Source organism: Corvus moneduloides, chromosome 11, assembly GCF_009650955.1.
Source record: "Corvus moneduloides isolate bCorMon1 chromosome 11, bCorMon1.pri, whole genome shotgun sequence".
NCBI classification, from domain to species: Eukaryota; Metazoa; Chordata; class Aves; order Passeriformes; family Corvidae; genus Corvus; species Corvus moneduloides.
In genome coordinates, this window is record NC_045486.1 from 13,072,411 (window position 1) to 13,096,866 (window position 24,456).

General features: G+C 45.3%; 1 protein-coding gene across 3 annotated transcripts in view; it reads right to left on the reverse strand.

Annotated features, from left to right (window-relative positions):
• The window catches only part of FLNB (filamin B), a 72,056-nt gene that overhangs the window by 17,505 nt on the left and 30,095 nt on the right, over positions 1-24,456 (reverse strand). For all 3 annotated transcript variants that reach the window (XM_032120347.1, XM_032120348.1, XM_032120349.1), the window contains exons 6-29: positions 24,045-24,122; positions 23,095-23,257; positions 21,623-21,820; positions 19,784-19,921; positions 18,507-18,633; positions 17,825-17,961; positions 17,259-17,452; positions 16,792-16,905; positions 16,144-16,287; positions 15,700-15,823; positions 15,291-15,451; positions 14,673-14,763; positions 14,266-14,435; positions 11,983-12,100; positions 11,029-11,291; positions 9,815-10,412; positions 9,419-9,592; positions 8,878-9,040; positions 8,332-8,492; positions 7,353-7,520; positions 5,722-5,845; positions 5,293-5,449; positions 3,528-3,717; positions 1,435-1,682 (exon numbers count right to left, since the gene is read on the reverse strand). In XM_032120347.1, the coding sequence (XP_031976238.1) occupies positions 1,435-1,682; positions 3,528-3,717; positions 5,293-5,449; positions 5,722-5,845; positions 7,353-7,520; positions 8,332-8,492; positions 8,878-9,040; positions 9,419-9,592; positions 9,815-10,412; positions 11,029-11,291; positions 11,983-12,100; positions 14,266-14,435; positions 14,673-14,763; positions 15,291-15,451; positions 15,700-15,823; positions 16,144-16,287; positions 16,792-16,905; positions 17,259-17,452; positions 17,825-17,961; positions 18,507-18,633; positions 19,784-19,921; positions 21,623-21,820; positions 23,095-23,257; positions 24,045-24,122 (4,203 nt within the window). The remainder of the gene's footprint in view (positions 1-1,434; positions 1,683-3,527; positions 3,718-5,292; positions 5,450-5,721; positions 5,846-7,352; positions 7,521-8,331; positions 8,493-8,877; positions 9,041-9,418; positions 9,593-9,814; positions 10,413-11,028; positions 11,292-11,982; positions 12,101-14,265; positions 14,436-14,672; positions 14,764-15,290; positions 15,452-15,699; positions 15,824-16,143; positions 16,288-16,791; positions 16,906-17,258; positions 17,453-17,824; positions 17,962-18,506; positions 18,634-19,783; positions 19,922-21,622; positions 21,821-23,094; positions 23,258-24,044; positions 24,123-24,456) is intronic.

Here is a 24,456-nt window from a genome sequence, read left to right on the forward strand (position 1 = left end):
TCAGAGTTGCTTTCTTATGGGACTGATGCAGTGAGGGAAGGGAAAGGTTTAAACCTAAGATGAGAGTCCCCGAGGACTGCACAGCATGACGTGCCAGCGGGGAGGCAGGGGAGCTGGCTATCGTGGGAAGGCTGCTCCAGCTCACGCACTTGGATGAATGACCCAGCCCACATCCAGCAAAGCCATTCTTCTGATTCATAGCTGGGACTGCGTCGTCAAGACACTGAATGTGTTTTCCCCTGGCGCAGCCGCTCTTCTCACCAGGCATGCCAAGAGGATGACTTGCAAATTCCCGTATCTCCCATTAACCTGACATGAGTGGCTGGGACTGACACCCACACAGGCAGCTCCCCCAGGCTCAGCCATTCCAGCCCCTCCTGCCCATTTACACCACTGCAAACCATCCTAATAAAATAACCCACTGGAAACTTCTGCATGGATGGACTCCACTAAGAAAACCAATGCAAAACAGAAAGGCTGCTGTTTCAGTGTTCTCTGTCCCCAGCTGAGACACCCAAGTCAAACGCATACTGTATCAGGCAGCTAGGAAGTGGGAATTTTGGCTGGCCAGGATTGGGCTCCCTGACCTTGAGAGGCATTTCCTGTGGTGAACCTTAAGCAGTGACCAAGGGAGTCGTTTCTCTCAAGGAAATCTTCAGACACCCGTAGCCAGGAAGACAGGTAGGAAGAGCCAGAGTTGCTGGCCCCAAGGACTTGCTCATGAGCTCCATCCAGACTCAGCGCAAGTACAGTCCTGTGATTTCATAGACCGAGACGCACCAGAGGTTGCTTTGGATGAGATTACAAGACCAGGAATTGTTTTGCCAACACAGAGAGATGTTCTTCATAAGAAGGGCTTCTGTGAGCCCTGAGAGGCACCTAGTCTGCTCCTCAGGGGGCTGGGGTATTGTTTGCTAAATGTGGAGTACTGCACATTGGAAAGAAGATAATTAGAAGGAGGGGGAATTTGGCTATAACAGTTTAACCAGCACTTACAAATAATTTTTAAGTGTGAGCTAACAGTCTGCTTCCCTGGGATCTGTTAGCAGACCGTTCCTTGTTTTGGGGTCAACTTAATAAAAAGTGAGAGACAGAGAAGGCAGAGCACTGTATCTGACAATGGCTAACGTAATTAGTTGTAGAAGCTGATTACAACCACCCTTACATCATTTAGAAAAATAACTACATAGTCAGGAAATGAAAAACAAATTTCTTCAGAAAAGCTAAGTCTTCATTCTCTGATGGCTTCTATCCCGTTTCACTTAACTGTATTGCCTGCTCAAAATAAGCTCTGCAAGGAACAAGGATTCATTAGCTCCTGCTAGCCTAATAAATGTCTGTACAAACATTTACACACAGAGTTAACCTATCGCTAAATAAAACGTGGCAGCAGGAATCTGAGTGGGAGGTACTTCTGGAGCAGAACTGGCTTACCATGACAGTGAAAGGACTGTTGGGAATGTCCACCCCACCAAAGCGGACATAAATCACATAGGTTCCTGGTTTGGCAGCAGTGTAGAAGATATCGTAAGTCCCGTCCTCATTTTCAACAACATCTGCTTCAGCTTCTGTCCCATCTGGCGTGAGGACAGTGCACGTCACTTTTCCCTTCCCTGCTGATTTGGCGTCTACCACAAAACCAACCTCCTCACCAGTCTTCACAGTGGGTGCAATTCCAGGACCTACAAGGCAATTTTCATTACTGAAAGTGTTCAGAGGACAGTTTTCCCAGGCAGGCCGCCTGCAAGGCGCCTGGGGAGCATGGCACCAAGACATTGGTCCCGGGGAGTCACAGATGTGGGTTTGGGAGCAGATGTACAACAAGGGACATTTGTTAAATTGGTCAGCACAGTGGTATGCAAGAGCTGGCTACCAGCTCTCCTTCTCCTCTGCAATCACAGAGGATGGATGGGAACAGAGAGGAAAAAAGCTAAGTTTGAAGAAAGCAATGCCTTAACCCATACTCTTATCATCCTACTCCTTTATGCAGAGCCAAAGGCACTTTCTTCTGCCCAGCCAGCAACTTGGCTGCACTGCTTTAACATAAACCTCCCTGTGTAAGCAGCTGTAAAAGGGCACAGTAGCAGCCACGGCCACATTTCCTCCACCATTATCCACGAACAATTTTCCACTGTTCTGCCACACATCCCAAAAAAAACATCATGCAACAATGCTAAAATTGTAGCAATCAGATCTAGCTTGAAGAACACTGTGTTTAAATGAGAACTATTATGTCTTATTTGCAGTAGTACATAGTGAATACTCCTGCTTCTGACCTGCACTTGTTACCAGGTAAATGGCTCATTTTCAAGTGGCAACAAACCTGCTGGTTTAATACCTTGGCAGTATTCCAGCACTTACTCCTAAGGTGATTGTATTTCAGCTTTACAGCACTGAATCAGAAGCACTTCTTGGAAAAGGGAAATTTTAGCTGGCATCTGGCAGTAATCTCCATCTCGGTTACTTTGAATAGTTAGTGACTTGAGTTACTTGGAAGAGTATCAGATTTACCCATTAAGGCATCTTTTAAACAAATTTTGAGGCAAACGGGATACCTCTTTTTTCTTCCATTGTGTCAGGAATGTATTTCTGTTTAAAACAACTTGAAAGCAGCCAGCTCCTGGACAGGCTTCAGGTGCACTCTAACTGCACAATGTCCAGGTCCAGCACAATGCCCACACACACTCACAGGTCTACAACAACAGATTAGGTTTCCCTGTTCAATTTGGCCTTGCCTAGTTTATTTAAGTCTCTTGATTGTAGAATAAATAATGTTCAGTGGCATTCTTGTAACTAGTTCCTGTCACTTCTGCTCCCTGTCACAGCCTCCTGGGAGGTGGGAGCATGCCACAGCGACCAGCCCAAAGCCATGTGATGAACACCCATCCTTAGAACTGGTAAGGGACAAAGCTGTGTGCTCCTACAGCAACAAATTTGGTCCCTCCCCTACACCAAGGCAATGATTTTTTGAGTCATAGTAATATCTTATCTTTAGGTTCTCTCCTTCCCAAAAGCCTGTTCAGACCCAGGCAAATCTTGACCAGACAGAAAAGCAGCAGAAATCTTCACTAATAACACCCAGCCTGAACAAGCTTTGCTAATATAGAAGCACATGGCCAGCTATGTACATCCTCGGAAATAATTCTGTTTTAGCTTGGAATGAAAAGCTTCTTGCAACACTCACTGTGCAAGAAGCACGATGCAGTGGACACACACATATGTGTTATTTTTAAATCAACCTCACTGAAGCTCTCAGCTAGATTTATTGATGCCAAAATAAGCATCAGACAGTTGCATCTGGCTGTTTGTAACAGCCCAGGCAGTTTGACAGATTTTGCTAGAGGCTGCAAGAGATCCCTGCTCACCCAGAGGGTGGACACTTTATCTTTAGGAAAACCCCTTCTGTACGAGCAGCCAGATGACACAAGTCTCAAGCACGTCTTCTACACCCATCACATCCACTGTACCATGTTCAGAAGGCAGCTTTACATGCAGAACAACAGCAAAGAGAGGAGTCAAACACTCACCCGTGGCCAAACACTTGCTGGCATCCCCAGCTGGAGATGCCCGGATCCGATAGGGAGAGGCCGGGATATCATCTCCACCATACTTAACGCCAATTGTATAGCGGCCTGTTTTGTCAGGGACATAGGTGACTGTGTAAGTGCCATCCTTGTTGTCATGAATGTCCACTCTCTTGGGTTTGCCCTCTTGGTCCTGAGGAATGCAAACCAGAAGATTTAGATACTATGAAGGTTTTGAATTTCCTTAGCTGGGCATCAAATCTGTTCACAGCCATACTTAGGTGGTCTCAAACAGATACAGAACTGCAGCTTCTTGAAGTTTAAATATATTTTGCTCAAAGACTAGTAAGAAAAGTAGACTATTATGAGGAGGAAGGTTATCAGACCACTATAAAACAATCAGGGGTATCATTAACTACTCTTTGGTTGGTATGAGAATGTTTATAAGAGCAGCAAGCCATTTTAATAAGCTTTATATTAATTGTAAGAAGTTCGGGTGGGCTTCACTGTCATACTTCTACTGGAAATGAAGAAAACTTCCCAGGTCCCTAAGGCACAGACAGGCAGTCAGACTGTGCAGCTCTGTCCTGAGTAAGCACTGGGTAGCCTTAGGCAGCTGCTCCCTGACAGGTCAGAAGGGAGAGGGAAGCATTTCTGGAGTCTGCTATCAACCCTCCTGCATGAGGCATCCTGCTGCTGGCACACTGCAAAGTCTACAGTTAAAAGCAGGTCTGTGCAGTCCCTTCAACTACCATTTCTCATCAGCTGCAAAGCACGAAGCATTTTAGAAAGTCTTCCAAGCCTGCTTACAGGGAATCACATGTTGACTCCACTTTGTATTTTATAACTTAACACTGCCTGGGCTACAGTATAAGCTGCAAAGGACTTGAGATTCTAGGTACAGCACAAAAAAGCTTACTTCTTTCAGGAAGGCTTGTGAAATGTTTGACATTCAACAGCTCAGAACAAGAAACAAACAAATGCTGCCAGGAGGATCACCTGTGCACTTCTACCGTATCAGACTTGTGGAACTGGATCTTCAAAGCCGCAGCCAGGCTGGGAGCTCTGATAAGCATTTTGGATCCTTTAAGAGCACACTTGCACGCCAGAATAATGGCAACTGCTTTGGTGCACCTGAGCAGGCATTGAGACAGTACAGGAGCAAGAATGCAGAAGGGCCAGTACAACCAGCCATGCCGTGACCTCGGCATGCCAGAGCTGAGCTATGTGCTTTATGGTCCACTAAGCAGACACCTTTTTGCTGAGGCCACAGAGTCCAGGCACCAGAAACTTCAGAAAGAGTAGTAACAAAGATAAATCAAAACATTCCTGCAGTATCTCCTTAAGCAACTTATGACTTCTGGCAACCTTGAGAGACATCATAATGTGATGCTCAGAGTGGTCATTATCTCATGGCCTTGCTGAAATACACTGCTAGAACACTGTTTCCATTTCAAATGTTATTCCATTTCAATGTATTTTCATAATCTTACAAGCGACTATTTATCTCATTTTGGGCATTTGCAGAGTGTAAGGTTAGGCAAGAGCCAAACAGAGCATAGCTGATGACTAAGACAGAAGTTTCACAAAAACACTCTCAAGAGCTCCACAAATGCAGAGTGCAAGACTCTCCTGTACCAAACCTTAGAGTCCAGTCAGCAGCCCAGTCTCCAGGACACTGGGTATGTGAGGATAAAGCTGCGGACACTTCTGAAAGGAGAGACTCATGCCCACCTAGAAAACATGTTTCCTTGGTTTTGTTACTCACCGTGATCTGTACAGCCAGAAGTCCCTGCCCAGCATCCTTAGCATCCACAGCAAACTCCACAGGCAGGCTGGCTAGAATGCCATAGGAACTGAGCCCTGGTCCACTCGCTGTCACTTTACTGGCATCATATGTAGGAAGCACCTTCACCTTGAAGGGACTTAAAGAGAAACCCATTATTTCCCCTCCTCCCAAGTCAATGGCTGCTAGTTGCTGCAGTACGCGTTGAGGTACATGTGGATACACTCCTCCTACAGTGTCTGCTGCAGGTGCAGTGGACTCAAAATATCACTGAACCCTGAAGTTGTGCAAGAAACTGCACTGGTTAAGTAGAAAGGACCACAGCCAGTCCTTAAATGGTGCTCATGTGCTGGGAGAACACAACTGGATTGTTAAATCTTCAGTTCTCCAAAGTTTCTCTTATCACCTTACCTTCGAGGAATCTCTTCATCAGCATATTTGACAGAGATCATGTAGGGTCCCTCCTGCATAGGGGTGTACACCACCGTGTGGGTGCCATCTCCATTGTCTACCACATTAACAGGTCCCACAACTCCTAAAAAAGCAACAAATGTTTTTTTCAGCTGTGTTATTAAAATACAGTCATCTGCTGCACAAAGCTACAAGATGCACTGCTCATTTACAGCTGGCAACAAGCTAAATTTCAACGGGTTTTTTTTAATGAAAGCAACAGGCATGGATCAATGATCAGTTTCCCATATTTTGTATTCAAAGCCATTGACTTGAGATAGATTTGTTATCCACTGCTCTCTGGGCTCCCATCTTCTTGCTGTAAACAGAAGCTAGCATGAAAATACTGGAGAAAGATCTGCCTTTCGGTACAGTCTAGGTCAATTGCTAAAAGTGCATTGAAGATCTTTCAAGACAGAAAATGAGTAATGCTTATAATTGTCTGAACTGTCATTTGCAAGATTACTTATTATTACTGGGATTCACAGCACAGAATTGAGCCCTAAAGCCAGTTGGTGTGTAGCATTCACCAGCTGAGTCTTTCACAATCAGGTGTTTGGAAAGGCAGGCTTGCTGCCTAGGCAGGAACACCCTGCAAGCTGCCAAAGAACTAAGAAAGCAGGATCAATCATTTCAATTTGCATTAAGCTAAATCTACAACAGATTATGTGACATATCAGTTCAGATCAACACACAAAGCAGCCTACAATTACAAGTTGGCTTTAAAATATAGAAAGGATTAATAATAAAGCAAGCACAAAAGAAATGTATACAGTTGCCATGCACAGCCTAAAAGCAACACCTTTGGCTCCCATTCCCTCCTCCAGATGATTCTTGCTGCTGCTAACCGGATTTCCAAGAGCCAAAATTGCCAGTAGTTAGTGAGAGTTCAAACCTGTCTCAGTGTCACCCTTGGGACCACCTTTAAAGAAATCCGAAATTGCTTTCAATGGGGAGCGCCATCCCTGGGAATCCGTCTCATCCGCTAGAATTAAAGAAGTGTTACCTGCGGGGCACCTGCACAGCGGGACCTGACACTCCAATGGGGAGGCAGCTCTCACCTCCCAGCAAGGCGAGACTGGCAGCCAACAGGTACTCACTGCCAAGATACTGTGCCACTGAGACACGGCTTTCTAGGTTAATGCAAACACCATTAACGCTATCATTCAAGGGCCTTGTTGCTCTCTGGGGACCACTGGGAAGTTTCACCATGATTCAGAGACTCCTGCAATACACTGACACAGGTTTCCCAAGTCACTGCTCACATGCTAGACCTGTGGATTTACTTTTTGATGTCTAAAACTTAACACACAATTGTTCACCGGTGATGGTTACTCACATCACTTCTCCCAGCCCTGAAGATTAGGCTAAAGCCATCAAAGACACTGTCCAAAGCAGCACCACCCAGGACACAGCTCTCCTTTCACAGCATGACACGTGGGTCAGCTGCCAAGGGGCACATGCCAGATGAACAGGAACAGAAGTAAATGCTCATTCAAGTGGCACTGCCACCCTTGCAAGCAGGGCCAGGACCATGTTACCTGCCCAAATACAGATACGGGCACAGTTAGATGGAATACTTTGGTTCTTACCTCTGGGTCCTGTCACCATCACCTCAAGAGGTGCTATTCCTGCCTTGCTGGCATCTACAGTGAAGGACTGGGGGATTTTGGCTCGGACAGCTGTTCCCAGACCTGGTCCTGCTATCTTCACCTTGCTGGGATCCACAACATCCTTCACAGGAACCTTGAAAGGACTGCCTGGAAGTTGACATAGCAAGTGTTAAACACAAGAAGTTAACAGTTACAGAGAACAAAAGGTCTTTTCTCCCCACTTTTCCTTAGGCTTTTTTATTACTGTGCCTTTGCTGCAGGCAGGAATGACAACCCCACAGCTTCCACACTATCCCTCTGCTTCTGCAAAACTCAGAAGTATAGTGATGGTGCTTCTACATTTTCATATAATTGTTGACAACAATTCTGTTGTGATCCATCTGCTTCTCACACCTCAGGAAAAATAGCAAACATGAAAGAAACCAGAAGGGCAAATGAAGCATCATGGAGGCAATGCGTTTCCTTCATATCTTACCAAGTTCAGTAAGTCAAAGAGAATGGGACCAACAGGAAACATCCAATTTACATGCAACATACAATGCATGCACAGGTAAATGTCTGGTTTAGGGAACAGTTACTATGCTTTCTGCAGTGACCAAAAATTGCAGTGTTTAATAAAATCCCCATGACAGGATCACCCATTAGACCCTCTTACTGCAGAATAGGATCTTTTATGTACCCACATACCAAAGGGCTATTTTCATGACCTAAAGTATTACACACCACTTGTGCATAAGACCAGTTATTTGTCAAGGGTTAGTGTCCCTTTCCCTGTCCCACTCATCTGTACCCACTTGAGCAAATGCCACTGCCTTTTCTGCCTGAGTTCTGAGGAAAAGCAGAAAGTCAAAATCACATCAACATTTCATAGCACAAGGGAGATGCAGCCAACTGAGAGCTCCAAGTCCTTAGTTTGACTTCTTCCCTCTTCTGAAAGCCACTGAGCAAGAGTTCTTACCAGGAATATGCTCTCCCCCATACGTGATGTTAACATCGTAATCTCCTGGAACATAAGGAACATACTCGGCACTGCAGCTCCCATCTTTGTTATCTTTACAGCTAATTTTAGATTCTGAAGGTCCTTCAACAGTTATTCCAAGGCCACCAATTCCTGCCCCTCTGTAAGACAGAAACACACATTGTTAGAATCACCTGCTTCTAATGGCAGCTTTGTAGCCTTCGTGTGCTCTGGCTGCATTTTCATCCTTTCTGGGAATATGGTGTCCTGACTTGCGATGTTCAGCCTTCAGCATGTGCTGGCAGGCAAAGCTGTTCAGCACTAGCTCATTCACATTTTCCTAGAATTTTCTCCTCAGTAACTATCAATCCCTAATGTCAAATGTTTGCAGAGCAGAGTAGATGATGAGGTAGCACACAGTCATCAGCAGGACACAGCTCGGCCTTTTTATAAATATTTGTATGGAGTTCAGCATCCTGCATTGTGCACACCACTACACTGTTCCCCCCCTCAGATATTCCTTCAAGATCAAGCAGGCCCTGTCACCTGGTGACAACCGAAAAGGCATTTGGCTGATTTGTGAAAGCTTCTGTGAGTCCAGGTCCTTGGGCCTTCACACGTGATGGATGGCAGCCCTCTGTGACATTCACTCTGAAGGGACTATTTGGCACAGGCACACCATCGTACGTCACGCTGACTGTGTGCGGACCTGTTAAGAAGAGGGAAACATCTTCTGAATTCCCTAAACATGCTCATAATTTAACATCATTCTACAAGATGCTACAGACTTAAATGTCAGTTTATGGGTAAGTATTTCCTCCTGCATTTCACAAGACTTCACTAGTGTTTTGTAACTGAGATGCCATCTACACGCTGTTCTTTTAAAGCCAAGTTACCGTAAAAGTCAGTTCTTCAAGTTCAAGTAGAGCTACTCCCTGCAGAACTAGCTCTTCTACTGGCAGACCTCTTGCAAAGATGCCAACAAGTTACTGGCACACCTCAGGGGTTTGCCAAATGAAAGTAGCAGAAGAGCTGCTTGCTCTCGGTTTTCCCCTTTCAAGTAAAAGAAAACAAGCCCTGCGGTTACCCTTTTCAAATGGTGTGTACTCCACTGAATATGTTCCATCGGCATTGTCTTGGATGAGACAGTCTGTGGGGGAGCCAGATGGGCTCGTGATCTGTGTCCTGATGTGGTCACCACCAGCCTTTGTTAAAGGTCGAGCATCCACAGTGAACTCAGTTGTAGCTTCTCGGAAGACGTCTGCAGGAAACATTTTGAAGAGTCACTTCAAGAAGTGCATATATTCTCAACAACAAAACATTTCGTGAAGCAGCATGATAAACAACTTAGCTGGGAACATGAGACTCCCTCCTGTCCAAGGATCACCATGGAAACATGCAAGGCTTTTACAACTTTCAATGCTCAGAATACTCAAAAAGAACTGCAAGTCCTACAAACTCTGATAACAACAATTATTCTCACCTTTTCCTTCCACACCTGGCCCAAACACTTTAACTCTGCTTGTGTCCACAGCTGGCTCCACTTTGACCCGGGCTGGGAATTTAGGCACTTGCTCTCCTCCATATCTCATCTTGATTGTGTACATGCCAGCCGAGAGAGGCACGTAGGTAACGACATAGGTTCCGTCTTTGTTATCATCGATCTGGACCTCAGCTTTGGAGCCAGTATCTGACACCATGTCCACCCGCAGGTCCCCAGGGCCCGCTTCCGTGCAGTCGACATTCAGCAGCCCTGCCTCGCCCACTTTACCACGCTCCAGACCTGGGCCTGTGGCAATGACTTTAGAGACATCAAATGGCATTTCTATATCTGCCTTAAAGGGTGAACCGGGAATGTGAACTTCTTCAAAGAGGATGTTTACAAAATACTCTCCAGGCTTCGTAGGCAGGTACGAGACAGAGCAGGTTCCATCGCCATTGTCCGAACACTCAATTTTAGCTTCACATGGGCCTTCTACTGTCAAACCCAAACCTCCAGTTCCTGCCCCTTTAGTATCTATTGTGAACTGGGCTGGTTTTCCAACGAGGCCACCTCGAAGACCTGGACCATGAGCTTTTACCTAGAAGAGAATATGCAGTTGAGCTAAACTGCCTTTTCCATGTTATTGCCAGAAGACTGCCTAGTTAGACTTGTTTGTATGTGGGACTCAATCAACAGGCTCTTAAAAACACACAGAAGGCACTGTTCTCCTTGCCACTCATCCCATTTTTACTGTAAAGTTGGTACTCCTCCTCCAAAGAGGTTTCTAGGCAAGGATATTTGTAATTTCACCATAGCTGTTTTTATATAGCCGTGGGAAATAAAAGGTGGAAATTTTAAACTATTTGATGGCTGGACACATGTTTTTCTTGAAATATATTTCCTTAGAAAAAAGTATCTTAATATATCAGAGATGCTTATCAGAAAGATTCCTATTAAATTAGGAGCAATGCTAAAGTTTACCACACTATGCAGGATGCTTGCCATATTTTTGATTAGCTCAATGTTTTTTTTAAATACAGTGTTACAGGAATGAATTCTACAAGTCCTAGAGGCTTCAAAAGGAATCACTGAGTGCTCTGAGTAAGGCCATTCTGGGGTATGTTTTGGCCAAGACCAAGCCAAGTCTCATGCAATAGCCCACAATTCAGTTTTCAGGTATCAGTTGCTGTTACAGCCCTATACCACTCACTTACCTTGGAGGGGTCTGGAGGTAATGTGGCCTCCACAGTGTAGGGGCTCCCTGGGATTGGGTTGCCATCATAACTCACATCCACCACATACAGTCCTTCTTCCCGTGGGATGTATTTTGCAGTGCTGCACTCCTTACCCAGAACTGGTTCCACCAGACATGGCACAGCCTTCCTCATAGGACTGGAAATATTAACCTCCAGTTTACCCTGCCCACCTGCTCCTTTGGTATCAATTACAAATTCCTGATCCTTCCCTACTTCCACTCCTGAAAAAGACAAAACCCATATTACATTACTTACTTAACATCAGACAGTGGTCCAAGGAATCTCCCATGCACATATCACTGAGGGAGCAGGTATTGCCAGAGCCCTGCCCAGTTTACATCCCTCTGCAAGCAAAAACCCCTCCCAAGCCAAACAAAAAAGAACCCAACTAAAATCAAATGCTTTAGTTAATTGATGCTACAAAGCTATAGGGGAAACAAGCCTGTAAGATGTGGTCTGACAGTATCAGAGGCTCATTTCAGGAAAGCAACATATTTCACTGCCTTAAGTTCTTCCACTTTAGGAAAACAAAAAGACTGTATGAATGACACTGTGAACTGTAGCAGTCTGACACATTTAAACAAACAGCCATCTAGCCCTCAGGGAAACAGATTTCATCAGTGAGTGCTCAGCCTGGTGAAGCATCCAGCTCTGTTCACCACAAAGGACCAGACACACATTTTGTCCACATAACTATGCAATCTTTGCAAAAAAGAAAAAAAAAAAAATCTAAATTAAAATTCAGTCCTCATGAGGACTGAGTGGTCAAGTTATAAAGTTGGAGCTGGTTGATGCCCAGCTGTAGCAAGTTAAAAAGGAGATTGTTTTGCCAGCTCCTGTTCCAGCAGGACATGTTGCCTATCACCAAGACTCCAGAGACCCTTCAGAGGCTTCCAGCCCACAGGTACTTACTGTTTTCGAGTCCATTGACCTTAACTTTGCTTAGGTCTAGAGGAGCAGCAACGCCCACCGTGAAAGGGCTTTTAGGGATAGGATCACCACCGTAAGTCACCAAAACCTTCATTGGACCCTAGTTGGAGAATTTACAAATTAGCTCAGTTCCCCACTTCGTACAGACACACCAACACCCAAGCAGTACATAACCACATCAACTAATCCATTTTATCTGGCCACAGCCAAACTTACTGATTTATGGACACTAAAGCTCTCACACCACTGCAGCCCTTCAAAGTACTAAATGGTTTTTATTTAATACAGGAAGAGAGAAAAAGACAGTTCTTTCCAACATTTAATTAGACTATATCCAAGCTGCCTGGCAAAGGCTCTAGCTCAGGCTGGCTCCCACCCTCCCGGTGCTCAGATCCGACAGCTGAATGAATGTCCCACTGCTCCAGACCAGGTATCCCCTTCCACCACATGGAGAGGCCAAAGCTAAGACTGCAAAGAGGCCGTATTATTACAGCATCTGAAATACCAGGGGTTTAAGCTCTACAAGTCAGAAAGATTAATGCTCTTGTGTATTTTGGCTGGAATGCTGCACAGCCATGGCAAGCTCCAGCCCCATGATGTGTGCTCCTTTTATTCTCTCCTACCGCAGTCCATATTTTAGCTATAGTCACTGTTTGCTTACTTTTCATTCTTGGCTGGTTCGGCTCCCAAGTGAAATAATCATGGATATTTCATGCAAGCTAGTGAATAGCTTCCATGATTATTTTTGGTTGTTTTTAGAAAACACACACATGGGTAGCTGTAGCAACACCACGAGATAGATAAGACCGAATAAACAGCATTAAACCAAGGCTGCTCTGCGGCTGACGCTGCCCCTCAGGAATTTAACTACCTACTCCATCCTTCCCCTGCTCTGAAGAGTCCAGAGTCTCATTCATAAGCTACTGCTTAGGAACCTGAGCAAGACAGGGTCCAGGAAAGACCTATGTGCTCACAGCGTGGAGGGACAATGAGGCTACTCTAATTACTGAGCAGTCTATCTTCACCTCTCTTTAACCACTGCTCTCCTGCCACTGCTGTCCACAAGCATCTCCTGTAAGCCCACAGCTCCTCCATGACCCGTGGTACTTCTCCAGATGGAAGACCCAAGCGAGAAACCTGGTTTGGGCATCTTAGCTTGTTTTACCAGTGCTTTTCAGGTGAAACACAGCAATCTGGTACTGCTCATAAACACATGGAGTACAGAGGAGTGCTCCCTTCTGTGTACCAACCCTGACTGAACAAGCAAAGCCTCTCCAAAAAGGCACGCCAGCCATATCCTGAGATCATGTAACTGCTTTATCCAAAAACAAATGCTAGCTCTATGGTGCTTCCAAGAATTCTAATCCAGCATTATCAGCTAAATAATACTGCAGTCTTCCTTATCAGTCCACTTTCACATAGCTCCATTCAAGGAAGCTGGGGTAGATGACCTAGTAGCTCATTTGGTTGTTAAGGAGAACAAGAGCAGCAAAACACTTTCATCTCAGCACCAGAGCACCTATGTCCTCAAATACAAGATTCGTGCATTCTGGTGTTTAGCAGCCCTTTACAAACATGCAAGTACAGCATAAGGAAAAATATTTCCAGTTATTAGCAGCTTCCACTTTCAGCTCTTTAATGGTGTTGCTAGGAAGCACCTCTGTGAAATCAAGTCAGACTCGATTTTTTCCAACCTAAGGGCAAACCTCAACTGCAGACAAATACTTTGATGCATTTAATCTGCAGCTCAGCTTCCCTCCTCAGCAACAACTTCTTCGCTTTTCTACTGGGAACTAGTGCAAACCCAAACCCTTCTTTTTGTCCCTGCTCAGGTTTGCACTCCAGCTCCTGATATGAGCAGCTTGCTGACAGGCAGCACACTACAACCCCAACTCTGCAGGACTGTGGCAGCCCACGGCAGCTGGGGCAGCAGTCAGCTCCATTGTGGAGTCTAAGAAGCTTTGCCACTTTTCTTCTTCAACTGATAAGGTATAGAATGGCAATGTGAGCTGTGTGCTACCACTTCAATATCTCTCTTTTCCAGAGAAAATAAAACAGTGGCAAGCTATCAATAACTACACCAGAAAAATTGGATTACCCCTTTCCAATTCCGATTGTACTGCAGGCTTTAGGGATCCTGGGGAACAGGACACCCTGCCAATTTTTTCTGCTTTTCTGTCTGTGCACAGGTACTAGGGAGGGAGGTCATTGCACTACAGCAACCTGAGTTGTTCACTCTTGTACTCCTGCAAGAGTCGGACTTACCTGCTGTATGGGCGTGTACCTAACAGTGTGGGAATAGTCATAGTTGTCAATGATATCCAGATCCATCACTGCCTCTCCCGGCACTGAGCTGCTGAACTGCACATCCAGTGGTGCTTTTCCAGCTCCCTTGGTGAACACAGTGAAGTGTGTTGGTTTGCCATTTTCCACACCTAAAGAAATATGTTAATTGTAATTTATACCCAGCTCACACATAGAAACTCTTCTCAAAAAGCATTCAGTACCAATAAAGCCCAGTGAAGAAAAATGCCAAAGGAAAGGCGTTGTTTCCAACTGCCTGACACCGCACCCTGCTGCTGCACCCCAGCAATGCTCGGCCAGGCTGTGACCACCCTGCAACAGCTCCTCATGGTCCAGTACTGGCCACACTACATGAACCCAGCTCTCACCAGTTTTGTTCAGCCCAGGTCCTTCAGCTTTCACTTTGCTGGCATCGTGCGAGGGGTCCACTTTCACTCTGAACGGGCTTGCAGGAATTTCCTGCAACAGAAACACAACCCCAAAAATAACCAGGTCACTCTTCACTAGCCAAAATTAGATAATAATTTTAAAATAATTCTGCTCTAATTCCAGCATCTTGAGTAAAATTTCACCTCACTTAAACATTGCCTTACTGAGTAGTATAATTCAAAATCTAGGGCAAAGTTAACAGCTGGAATTTTGTCCCTCTCTGTTTTTTATTTTTAAGGAAAACTTTTTTCCCTTATTTTCTTTGAAAAGTCACTTAGGCTTTTTTCCTTTAGAAAGCAGCCTTGCCCCACCATGGAGACCACACTCATTATGCCAATCCAACACATTGCACTTAAACTTCAGTGTCCCCAGCCAACTCCTCTCCAAGTATTACAAAAGAAATTTCCGTTTTTTACACTGTTACAGAAACAGTGACCAGACAAAGTGCATGTGAACTGACATGGAAGGAGCCAGCTGTGAACTGGCACATGCATGGTGATCAAAGAGCAGATAAACAGATTCTAGAAACATCAGGCTGCAAAATGAAGATTACAAACCTCTCCTGCAAAAAGCACTTTAATAGTGTAGCGCCCGGCAGCAGGGGGTGAGTATTTCACTGTGAACGTATCATTAGCATTGTGGATGATGTCGAAATCTATGTCCTCTTCCTCATTGCTGACCACACGAGCATCACACTTAATTCCAACACTGACATCACCTAGGAAAAGCAAGTGGAGGTTTTGCTACTGGACAGACATTATCAGCCAAACAGCCAGACCATTCCCATTTCTAGTTGTTCAGTCATCATATGTTAACTAATGTAGCAGACCAGATCACAAGTCACTGCAATGTTCTGCTTCCAAGGTTTTTCCACTACACAAGGAAAATCAGCATGGAACAGTACATAATCCCCTCCTTGCATGACCTGTGATTCTGATACCACAGAACAGCCCTGGCTGCCTTTACCTTCTCCTGCATCTGTGCAGTCTACAGTGAAGTGGGTTGGCTCACTTGCTTTCAGGCCAGTTCTCTCCACACCAGGTCCAAACACTTTGACTTTCTGAGGATGACTCCCTTGACCTATAAGGACCTACACAAATTCACAAGGGTCAGGATCGCACATCTCCATCACACTCAAGATCATAGCCAAGTCAGAGCATTGTTTGGAGCTACAGGAAAACAGATGCAAATGAATGGCCCCAAATATCCCAGGCTGCAGCTGGGCTGATAGGAAACCACCATGTGAGCTTGTAAAAACAGAAAGATTTATACAAGTGGAGAGATTCCTAAAAAAATGGAGCAGAAGGGCACACCTTCTTGAAATTCACAGAAGGGTTTTATCATCCTAACAAGTAGTTGTGAGCACCAATGTCCTATTTGGCTAGAACTAAGAACTATCTCTGTACTTACCCTAAATGGGCTATTGGGCACATTGGCTCCTCCCCAGACAACAGAAATTGTATGTTTGATTGGTTTAACTGGCACGTAGGAGCAGGCAAACACACCATCAGGCTTGCTCTTTATCTGGATATCAATAGGGTTTCCTTCTCCATCCTAAAAAGCAGTAATACAAGCAGAAGGTTCAGGCACTTCAAGTATGTTTGCATAGTTTGAACAGCCCAAGACTGTTCCAAAATGTGTCAGGTTTTTCAGAACTGCAGCTCAGAAATACTGAAGAAATGTGAAATTTACACTACTTTAAGTCTTCCTCATCTAACACTTGCTCATTCATACACCATCCTACAACACATAGAAAATTCACAGGTTCAGAGACACTTCAGTGCTTCCAAATGACAACTCAAGGAAACTACACCTTGCTTTGCTGAGGAGACTCCAAGTAAGGAAGCAAAGCCATGTACTTCATACACCACAGAGAAGTCACTTTGTCTTCAGTTGTTGCCTGACTACATCACACAGATCAAAGCACAGAGCTGTGAGTGAATTACACATGCCCAGAATAAAGTGGCATGTAAGCAAGTAGAAATACTTAAGGCATTTTTCTAAACAGTATTAAAGCCCTTTTGCTGCAGTTTCACACAGCTGCCTTTGGCTTTTTACCTGTGCATACATCTTCAGAGGTGCTTTCCCAGCGTCCTTGGTTTCAACTGTGAACTCAGCAGGATTGTTCACTATACAGCCAGTCCTCTCCAAGCCCGGGCCGTAAGCCTTCACCTAAAAGGGCACCTCAAGAGTATTAGTTTGCAGTTCAGAAAGAGAAGCAAAACTAAGTGATTTATGTATGAAGACCTGCCCCCTCCACAAACCCCATGAAGCATGTGATACTACTTCAGCAAGTTTTCATTACATTAAATCAAAACCACAACAGTGTTATTAGAAAAAGCTGGGGAATATCTGGCTGGGTAATACCTTGGCAAATTCAGAGCTTTAAGCAGAGGTAGCTTAAGAGTCTGCTACCAGAATCCTTCAGAAACATCTCTGTAGTTACACCAAACTATATAAAATATAGCATCCACTGTAGTTACACCAAAGACGTGCTATGCCATGGGTGAACTTCTATGCCCCACCTTATCCGCATTGAAGTCTCCTGAAGCCGGGCGAATGAAGGCCATGTAAGGGCTGTCTTTTATGTCCTCATCATCACACATGATGTGCACAGCATATTCACCAGGCTCTTTGGGCCAATACTTCACATCACATGAGCCATCGTTCTTGTCATCACACTCAATTTTAGCCTGAGAAGGGCCTTCTATTGCAAAGCCTGAAAAAGGAACAAGTAGGTTCCCCACGTTAGGTTTGTGGTGGCTGCTAACACCACTTCCACAAATAGCTTTTTGTTAGCCATAACCACACCTGATCTCTCAATCACCCTTCTTCAGCAATACAGGAGATAATCCATCATCCATCATTCCCTTCTGGATCTCATCCCACAAAAGCACAGATTAACACTCTCCATCACACATACTCCTGTCTCTAGGACTTGCCTTTGATGCTCTGAGAGACGTTTCTGTTTAGACCACAACATCTTACAGACATGTTTTTTTTACTGTTGGGAAACCTATTGTTTCTCATGAGTTCGTTGCTGGCATTGCAAGATGCAAATATTTCAGGGAAACTAAGTCAAGTAACATACCAAGAGAGCCAACTTCTGTGCCAATGGACTCGACCACGAAGTCGGCCGACTTGCCCACAATTCCCTCATGCAGTCCTGGCCCCCAGGCTCGCACTTTCTGAGGACCTGCTTCATGACCCACTTGAACTTCAAAGGGGCTACAAGAGAAAAACGAGGCATGGCATTAGAAATGAGGGCAAATATAGCATCCATGTTTTTCCCCAGGCATTTTAATGAGGCTTTACATTGGATTTTCCAAATTAATAGATGCTACCATGTGGTGGCACAGTGCCCAGCCGAGTGTCTTTCTAGCAGAGAGGTCATCCAACCCATCACGTTCTTACATCTTCCACCACAAATCCTGCATGTCAAATACTTGCTCTGCTTGCTATAGCCCTGGACACTGAAATAACATATCCCTTCAAAATCTTACAGCAAAGTCCAAGCTGCATGATCCACCATGTTTTATTAGTTTTTTTTGTTCCTGATTTTGGGTTAGAAAGACTGATGCAAATCACCCTTCAGAGCTTTGTCAAGCTGCTGCAGCCCTAAAACAGGCTGTTAAAAATAAAATGTTACAACAAGTTTGCCACTGACTTGTCTTCCCACTGCTTTCTCAAAGGTCAGCGTTGCTTTAAAAGCCCACCAGCTACACAACCCACTGAAGGACACAAAAATGCCCAAAAAGCTGCTTTTAACTCACCTTTTTGGGATGTTTTGTCCACCCCATGTAATTGTGACAACGTACTTCCCTGGGGTAGCTGGATAATATTCAAATGCATATATACCATCCATAAAGCCTTTTTGTTTCACCAACTCCTCCAAGCCCTCTGTTGAAAGATCAGTTCAGCATTAAACTTAACAGTTTCCATCCTGCTTTCAATTACTCAGACAAGTTCATGTTTTCTAGTATTTATTTTAGCTTGCAAGAATAAATTTCTTCCACCAGAAAAAAAAAAAGGTCAGGTTATAAGGGAAGTTAGCTCTAGCTGCCCTCTAGGACAAAGACAGCAAACACTTCCAGAAGAAATACAGCAGAAAGTATTTTAAGTTACCAGACTTAATAAGTTCCCTTGTGTTTTATTTTCTTAAGTCTGCAGTATGATGCGTGTCATATGTTAAAACAAAAAAGCTTAACATTCGTCAGACTTTGTAACCACAAGTATGCAGGGAATGCCTACTTTTCATTTTCTTCAAGATGAAGAATTTAGGAAGAAAAGCTTAATACGCTAAAATTTACATCGATACGTCTGTTGCTTTTTTTCCCCCCAGCCTCACGAAGCCACACAGTCAGAGCTCTGTGTGTGTGGAGGAGGTGAAGGCAATACAATGCACCTTTGAGTGCTGCCCCAGGCGGGGGGAGGTGGCGGGCTCAGAGTACCACACAGGACTGCTGCTGGCAGCTGCATGAGCCAGCGGCTCCTGTGCTCCCATCCTCCCAGCCTGCCAGGCAGAGGGGCCACATCCAGAGCTCAGGACACACCAAGGCACCTGGGGATAGATCCTGACACATGGTCTCTGTCAGCCTATAGGTTTCCTTTCCTCCCCCGCTTGTGTGCCCAAGCAGCTTGTGCCACCAGGAATACTGCTCTGAGCCATTCCCAGCTTTATGACAGCAGGATTTCCATCCTGCCACAGACCCTGGCATGTGACTTGCTTCCACAGATTGGATGAAGATGCAGTGTGTACCCATAAAGCTTAGAGGCCACAGCAGGCAGATGCATGGATTTCCTCAGTTTTGCTAACTGATGCATTAAAATGGAAAGAACTAAAACCAGATATAATCTTAACCAGCCCTGCAGATCAAAACCTCCCCACTAGACACAAAGTAACAATAAACCCTTCTGAAATCTGGCTTTTTATACAGATCCCATCAGTTCCATCAGGACACCATCTCCTTCCTGCTCTTCCTTTTCCCAGGCTCTGCTCCTTTCCATTCTCCAAAACACATGCACAGCACAGATTCACTCCAGCACTCACTTGGTCCCTTTATAGTCACTCCAAGGTCTCCGCTCCCTGCTGCTCTTGTATCAACCTTGAAGTCGGCCGTCTCCCTGATGCGGACGCCCTTGGGCTGTAGACCTCGACCAGTGGCACGACAGGCGTTGGGGTTGCAAGCTGCAAGGCAATTTCAGGCATTACTACTGTCTCTGATCTCAACATACAGGTAGCCTAGCCAGCCTGGGACAACCTTTAGTTTAATGTTGACTCAGGGCAACCACAGCTTAGCTTTCAGCACAAGGTTATAGAATTAAGGCAGACAGACAGGAGTCTGCCCAGCCACTGTCTATACCCCCTGGCTTTTAGGCAATAGCAGTTGGTGCAGCCAGGCAACACTGACCCCCTCCAAGGCCATTTCTTAGAATGGTTACAAACACTGAAGCCCTGCTGCTTTCCAATTCAGTGCCAGTTATCAATACAAGACTTTTACACAGCTATCACACAGAGATATTTACTACAGACACAACCTTCCTGACGCCTTTCACACTGAGGCCCACTGCAGCGTGGGGTGAAGGGTCCCTTTTGCAGATAAGCCCCAGTGAACAGTATTATTGTGCTGATCTTTGAGAAGCACATGACTGGGATAACTGCTATTAGCAAAGCTGAGTTTTGCCTGTGCTTTGTTAAAAGACATCGCATCAAGCCCCCTCTGCTTGTCAGAGTTCACACTTTCACAGAAGCAAAGCCACCAAGCCCTCTGCAGACTGGAGCAGCCATGGGTAGGGGCAGGAGATTACACTTGGCTTAGGCTGATCTTGGCCTCTCTACTCCAAGCACTTCTCTGGACCTGCAGAGTGGCTGCAGAAATAAAGTACCACACACTCATGAACAGTTTTCATTACACAATCCCAGCTGTCATAAGGTCTTCAACGCCAGAGACTTGAGAGGTTTGAAGAGACTTACAAACAACCACAGCTTCCCAGCACTGTAAACCAAACATGCATTTTCCCCAAACACACTGTGCTTACAGCAGGAGCACAAGTCTGTCAAGCAGCTTGTTAGGTTCTCACTCACTACAACAGCTTACAGGTTTTCCCCTCACCCCTGCAGCAGCCAACATCGCCCCTGTATCTTATACCGGACGGTGTGAGCAGGGATCGTGTGCCATCTGCCAGCTCTGAAAGCTCAGTGGGAACACACAGGAGCGTGGCTGACGTGGAGTGGGAACAGCTTGCAGAGCACTTACACAACTGCATCAGGCAGCCTGTGGTTAAGCCAGTTTCACTGACTGGGTCACACAAAGCTTCAGTTCACTTGCAACTTTCCTCCCCAGTCCCAACAAAACCAAAAACCCTTTTGGCTGGGACAAGCTGCAGGCTAGAAGCTTACAAAAAGCAAACATGACGGAGCATCCTGCACACCTCTTACCAACTATGAAGCCATTAGCAGTGAAGTCCAAAATTCCACAAATGGAGGGTAGCTCAGGAGAGATGAGCAGAGATCTAAAAGCATAGGAGCACGTAAGGATGGAACAGAAAGCAAATTAGGTGTCCGTTAAGGAGGAAAACAGTAAATACAGTCATTTGAGGAACAAGGGTGGAAAACAGCAAGACACTGCATAGCTACATAAATTACTCAAAAAAATACAAAGGGCAGCTTAACATTTGTAAGTCTAGGCAGAAAGGAAACTAGCAACAAAAGCCATATTACTGTTAGAGAGCACTGGTTTACTCAGAGTATCCAGGTGATCCACTGAAACAGGACCAAGATGTTGAAAGGTACAGAGAATGTAAAAAGGCAAGATCCAAGCATTTTCTGTGATCACATCCAAGGAGAAAAGTGGCCATCTACATTTATACGCATTTTGAAAAAACATACCCTCTCCAACGAGAACAGTGCAAGGAGTTTTGGGAATTGCCTCCCCTGCAAAAGTCACTTTGACAATGTGAGGACCAGCTTGAACAGGTTTGTAGGTGCAACGGTAGACTTGGTTGCCTTTGTCTTCCACCACAACTTCAGCAAGGCTTCTCCCCTGAGGATCCTCCACTTCCACAATCACGTCACCCACACCAGCACCTGCAAAGGAAACAAGCCCAGCTGAGTCTTGGCTTCCCCAGCAGCAATAGGCACTGTGTTTCAGACCACCACCAGCTGTCTGGGCTCAGCCAGCCATCCTCTGCTGCCAGGGCTAGGCACAGTCTCTGTGTTCAGCTTTTGCTGACAGCAACCAAACATTTGAGCAGGGAGTGGGCAAGACAGGATAGTGGCATGTCCATGAAGTCAAACTGACAGGGCTCTGCTGCTCCAGCCACAGGGTTTCACAACACAGTACTGAATATACACAGCCTGGTTACCCTATGGCTACCACCCTGTAGCACCTCTATCGAAGATCAGCCCGCAGCTTTTCCAGTCAGTTCAATCTCTCAAGCTTTGAAGTGGTTTAGATTAAGAGATTGGACAAATGAATGCTGGTCTGACAAAGATCCTCTCTGCTGGACTATATGTATTCACTTTTGTTCAGACACCTGCTTCTCTCATCTTTTTCAACTCACCATCCAAGAAAAACAGTTTTCTATACACTTTCAGAGGCCAGACATGTCTTTACATGATTCAGACCACTCCCTCTCCCAATTAGAGGCTGAACATAGTACTTCCCTCACTATAACCACATTTAATTTTATTCCTAAGCTCCCTCAGGCAGAAGGCAATTTAAAATATGCTACTCAGCATATTTTGGTGTTTAAATGCTACAAGTAACTGCCCTAAGTAGTTTCACATTGTTCTAAATGAATTAACATTTGTAGCATCTTATTGACTCATTCCTCTAGGCTACAGCATTGGCCTAATAGCAGGTAACAAATAATGTGATGGAGATGCCCTAATGAAGATAGTAGCCCTCTAATAATTACAATAGAGGTTGAAACCAGTTCATCATTGAAGTATGAACTCAAAGTAACACTGCAGCAGGTTCTTTCTGTAGAGCTAAATACAGAACGCACTATGCGTTTACAGTTTGCTCACAGTTTATCCTTCACATTTATGTTCAACCTGTCACATTCCTGTTTAAAACAAGTCAGGGAAAGAAACCAGACAGAGACTTGACTGCTGCCATCCAGCAAATTCATGGCAAATTTCTGGGTCAGGCTTAGTGCCCTCTTGCCCCAGCTTGGCTCCACACTTCAAATATTTCATACACACCTGAAGCCTTCAGAGCAGCCCAGCTGTTATGTCACCTATGAGCTTGATGGGGCTACAAATCCTCATGCACTTTTCAGCTTTATTTCTCCAAGGCCTTAGGTTCTCACATTTGAGGAAACTGCAGGATTTCCATCATCATTCATCCTGCTTACCTGCTGTGTAGAGGTCAAAGTAGGTAGGCTTATTGGCAATGTTCCCTGCTGCCTCCAGTCCCGGTCCCTTTGCTGTCACTTTGCTTGCATCTCCCTGGGCTTTGTCAACATTCACTTCAAATGGGCTCTTCGAGATGTGCTGCCCAGCAAACAGGACTGAAACCTAGAGACAGACAGCATCAGCTCGGACCACCAGGCAGAGGCAGAGCTCAGATCACCACCATAAAGCCAAGAGCAGGCCCAAGCACCTACATTCCTAACACAAAGAGTCTTTCCCTCAAAGGTGAGGGACCATCCATCCCACAACCCTCATCACATCCATGCAGTCTAACTGCTGGCCACCTCCTTAAAGTTCTATTGATTACAGAGTCAGCCACACCAGCATGGAAGCTTACATCAGGACGTGCCAATACGAGGTGGATCTTCATCAAGCAATAAGGTGGCAGCAGAAGTTGCATTTTATCATTTCAGGCTGGCTGTGGGGACCAGCCACTCTGGAAAGTGTCAAAGCAATAGGATCCACCATCATAAACCTGCTTCTGTGGGCATCCAGGGACAAAGGGAGGGAACCCTTCTCTGCAAAACCCCTATAGTGTACGGTACCATCAGCAAAGAGATACCTTATAGAAACAACCTGTTGTTTTCATCTGCATCTCTGACTGGCTTTGTGAGTTGGACAAAGTGGCCCCACGTGAGAGGAGAGCCACCTGTAGCACTAGATACCCAAACACAAATGCACTTTCTCCCAATACACACGTCTTTCCCCATTGACAAGGGGAGCAGCCCAAAAGCCAGATGGAGAACTAAGGCCACATCAATTTAACTCTTCTTCAGGATGCCTGAGGTGGCTCTTACCCATCAGTGAACAGGGAGCCCTCAGGGGCTCACATTAACAACCAGCAGAGCAGCGTGTCTAGCAAGAGAATACCGGTTATTGACACACAACGCACCTTGTGGGGTCCAGTAACCCTTGGAACATACTGCACCGAGTAGGTCTTGTTTTTGTCACTGGACGGCGTTATCTTCGCCTAAGAGAGAAAACACATCCATCATCGAGCTGTGCCTACACACGCCAGCTAAACTATTTTCTGATACTACAAACAATTTCCAGAGTCAGCAATGTTAGACACTTGTTGCTGTGAGAGCAGGGATTCTTGCTATTCCCTCTTCTCACACGGAAAAATACCCCATTGGTTTTGTCTTTGCAAGAGAGGAAGCAAGCCACCTTCTCCCCACCCCAGCCCTTTCCTTTGCTGTTAATTGCTCTGTTGAGGCAGGCCAAAACTGAGGAGACAGTAAGTCCAATGTACAGCTGTATTTTTCTGGAATGTTGTAACATGATCGAGTGGAACACTTGGATGA